Source organism: Drosophila arizonae, chromosome X (assembly GCF_054131065.1).
Source record: "Drosophila arizonae isolate 15081-1271.41 chromosome X, UAZ_ARI_1.0, whole genome shotgun sequence".
Classification (NCBI taxonomy): domain Eukaryota; kingdom Metazoa; phylum Arthropoda; class Insecta; order Diptera; family Drosophilidae; genus Drosophila; species Drosophila arizonae.
The window spans coordinates 15,896,278-15,899,754 of record NC_142927.1 but is presented as its reverse complement, the minus strand read 5'-3'; the positions used below and the strand labels follow the sequence as shown (position 1 = coordinate 15,899,754).

The window sequence follows — 3,477 nt, the reverse complement described above, 5'->3', positions numbered from 1 at the left end:
TAAAAATGTTAATTAATTAATTATAATATAAAAATTAATTATTATAATAATAATATTACATTAAAGAAACAAAGAACATAGATATATAAATAAATAACATCACAACCAGTATAAAATCAAATCAATAGGAACTATCTGGTACACTCTTCGTATAACTCCATATATTACAGTTCTTGACATAAAGTTCCATTCAAATTATGCTGACGAGTGTTGTAACTTTGTTAGCCCACAAATTTTGTTGCACAGTGTCTGCGAATATATAGAAATGGCTGGCGAAAATTGTAATTGCTTAGGCCACATTAAAGCCGAGTCCATTTCACATTTATTATCGAATATAATGCGAAAAATGTGTGGAAATCATGTGGAAAAGGGAAACAAACAAACGAACAGACAGAGAAACAACAATATGGAAATCAACATGATTGCTTATTGGGTATTAAATTTAATGAAAATTGGCTGCCAATGTGCAGAAATATTGAATGGGAAATTCCAATTGAATGCGGACGTTCGAAGCGTTTCGAGTGTTTTCCTTTCGACTTGCGACTTGTGCTCGCTGCTGGTCGGCGGAACTATGAATTGAATTGAGTTGATTTGGCATGTGAATTGCTTTCATTTTTCTTTATTTTTATTTTTATTTTTTCTTCTCATATTGCGATTGTGGCGATTTCTAAAGAACTTTGGTGTCTTTGACGTTGCCACCGACTCCTGCTCAATAGCTCAGTGTGTCAGGCAGGCAGCCGCATAAATTTCGATTTCGAATCCGATTTGCTCGACTCGCAAGCACACAAAGCCAGCCGAAGGAGAAGCCGATGTTTGCTCAGTGACCTAGGCGGCCCCAGCTGGGAGAACGGCAGCTGACATAACTGGTCTCTAATTACGTTTGGGCAAACAGACCAAATTGCAGGTGTCACAACATTACCTGGCCGAGCCACACGAGCAACGTTTTGGCGAACGAGCTCATTTGCAGATGCGACACGCTGGCGAACGGCGGCATGTGGACCCAACTGCTGCTCCTCTTGGCACTCGCTCCATTTCACTGGGGCTACGCCCGGACAGCCGCCTCATCGCTGGACGAGCTACTGGCGGAGCCGCTGCGCCGGATACCCTATCTGCACGTGCTGCTGCGCCAGGGACGACAGCTACAGGAGGATGCCCGCAACAGCGACGCCATGTGGTTCATGCAGCTCACGGATGTGCCGCACATCTTGCACAGCTACGACGAGCGCCGGCCTCTGGAGCTGGACAGCAGGCTGGCTGAGTTGGATAAGCGCGCCTCCCTGGTGCTGGTGGTCAGCCTGGCGCAGCTGGTCGCCGGCAGCGGCGCCGTCAGCTCGGCGGATCGTGCCGGCGTCTACTTCTACATTGTGGCCGATGTGCCGGACAGCCTGAGCCGCGAGCAGCAGCTGCAGCTGGAGCAGAGCAGCCGCCGGCTGTGGACCCAGCACAGGGTCTTCAATAGGTACATTCTGGTGGCTGGCGATGTTTGGATCTATGATCCATTTGCGGGCGAGTGGGATGGCAATGTGATGGGCTACGACGAGGCCTTCGGTCGCCTCATCCCCTATGCGGGCGGTGAGCCCCTCTCCACTCAATTGTTTCACGACATGCGCGGCTATCCGCTGCGTGTGCAGATCTTCAAGTCGGTCTATTCCCGGCCGCAGCTGGACCCGGAGACGGGTCTCCTGCGCAGCATCACGGGCGTCGACTGGGAGGTGGCGCTGGTGATAGCCGAGGCGCTGAACTTTACGATGCTGCTCCAGCAGCCGGACAAGAACTACTTTGGGTAAATATTGAAAGCGTTTCGTGTTTAATTGAGATATTCTAATCTCTGCTCCTCCTCAGCGAGCGCAGTGCGAATGGCAGCTACAATGGCGCCATCGGCTCGATACTGAACGACGGCCTGGACGTCTGCCTGACGGGCTTCTTTGTCAAGGACTATCTGGTGCAGGAGTACATGGACTTCACGGTGGCCGTCTACGATGATCAGCTGTGCATCTATGCGCCCAAGGCCAGCCGCATTCCACAGTCGATTCTGCCCATCTTTGCGGTTGGCTACGACATCTGGCTGGGCTTCATCCTGATGGCGTTCGTGTGCGCCTTCATCTGGCTGCTGCTGCGCATCCTCAATCTGCGGCTGCACATCATCAGCGCCCAGAGCCGACGGCTCTGGCAGCAGGCGCTGGGCATTTTGGTGGACACGTGGGTGGTGTGGGTGCGCGTGAATCTGAGCCACTTGCCGGAGAGCTATGCGGAGCGCATGTTCATTGGCTCGCTGTGCCTGGTGAGCGTCATTTTCGGCGCCATATTCGAGTCCAGCCTGTCGACCGTCTACATCCATCCGCTGCACTACAAGGACATTCTAACGCTGCAGGATCTGGACGACAGCGGACTGAAGGTCGTCTACAAGTACACGTCCATGGCGGATGACTTGTTCTTTAGCGAAACGTCGCCGCTGTACGCCAGCCTCAATAAGAAGCTGTGGTGGAACCGGGATCTCAATGCGGACGTCACCAAGGAGGTGGCCACTGTGGGCGGCAAGGCAAGCGTCTCCCGGTACTCCTCGCTGATGATGGAATCGGTCAACTTCCTGCTGATGCGCCGCATTTGGATTGTGCCCGAGTGCCCCAAGTACTACACCATCTCCTATGTCCTGCCCAGAGATGCGCCCTGGGAGGAGGCAATCAATGCCCAGCTGCTGCGCATGCTCAACGCTGGCCTCATCCCCAAATGGATCCAGGACCAAAAGTTCCGGGTGACCGTCACGACACGCAAGGCGCTCAACGAGCAGGCCGAGGCTACCGAGGTGCGCGTCCTGACCATCGGCGACCTCCAGCTGGCCTTCTATGTGGTCATCGTGGGCACTCTGCTTGCCTCAGTCGCCTTTCTGGCCGAGCACGTCTTCTTCAGACGCCGTGTGCGGCAAGCCACCAAGAAACTCTAGTTCAAGCGCAATCTTTGCGTTCAATAATCAGCTATCAAATATTTTCCTAAATACTGATTGATATAAAAAATACTTACTATAAATATTATTCATAATATTGAATTAATATGTGGAGAATTAATATATAGAGATTCCAAATTCTTGTGCACATATCTATTGACCCAACAACTGCCTTGAAATCGAGAAATGGCGCATTGGAGACTAGGCCTATAATTATAATAATAGATGGGAAACCATGTATAGCAGTATTATAGTAAACAACATTATAGCATAATATAATACAGTATTGTGTAGTATAACATATTAAAATATATAGTATAACAGAACAGCATATAAATATTTCATATAGTATAACAGAATGGTCGATAAATAGTATAACAGAACAGTATCGTTTTATAGTTTATAGTATAGTTTAACTCATTACAGCACATTATAGTATGTCAAAATGAATTAATTACAGCAAATTTTTGTACAACAAATTAGAATATAGTATAATGAAGCTTAGTATAGTCTAGCATAGAATACAAAAGCAAAGT

The 3,477-nt window shown here is 48.8% G+C and overlaps 1 protein-coding gene across 1 annotated transcript; it reads left to right on the top strand.

Annotated features, from left to right (window-relative positions):
- Positions 1-371: 371 nt before the first annotated feature.
- Positions 372-3,180, top strand: Ir10a (Ionotropic receptor 10a). Its single transcript, XM_018014095.2, has 2 exons — positions 372-1,783; positions 1,843-3,180. Exons 1-2 carry the CDS (start codon positions 993-995, stop codon positions 2,939-2,941), a joined length of 1,890 nt encoding a protein of 629 aa, XP_017869584.1. The 5' UTR covers positions 372-992; the 3' UTR covers positions 2,942-3,180.
- Positions 3,181-3,477: the final 297 nt, after the last annotated feature.

Coding starts and splice junctions, on each gene's coding strand:
- Ir10a (XM_018014095.2), top strand. CDS start 993: ATGTGGACCCAACTGCTGCTCCTCTTGGCACTCGCTCCATTTCACTGG. Junction 1,784..1,842: donor CCGGACAAGAACTACTTTGG/GTAAATATTGAA, acceptor GCTCCTCCTCAG/CGAGCGCAGTGCGAATGGCA.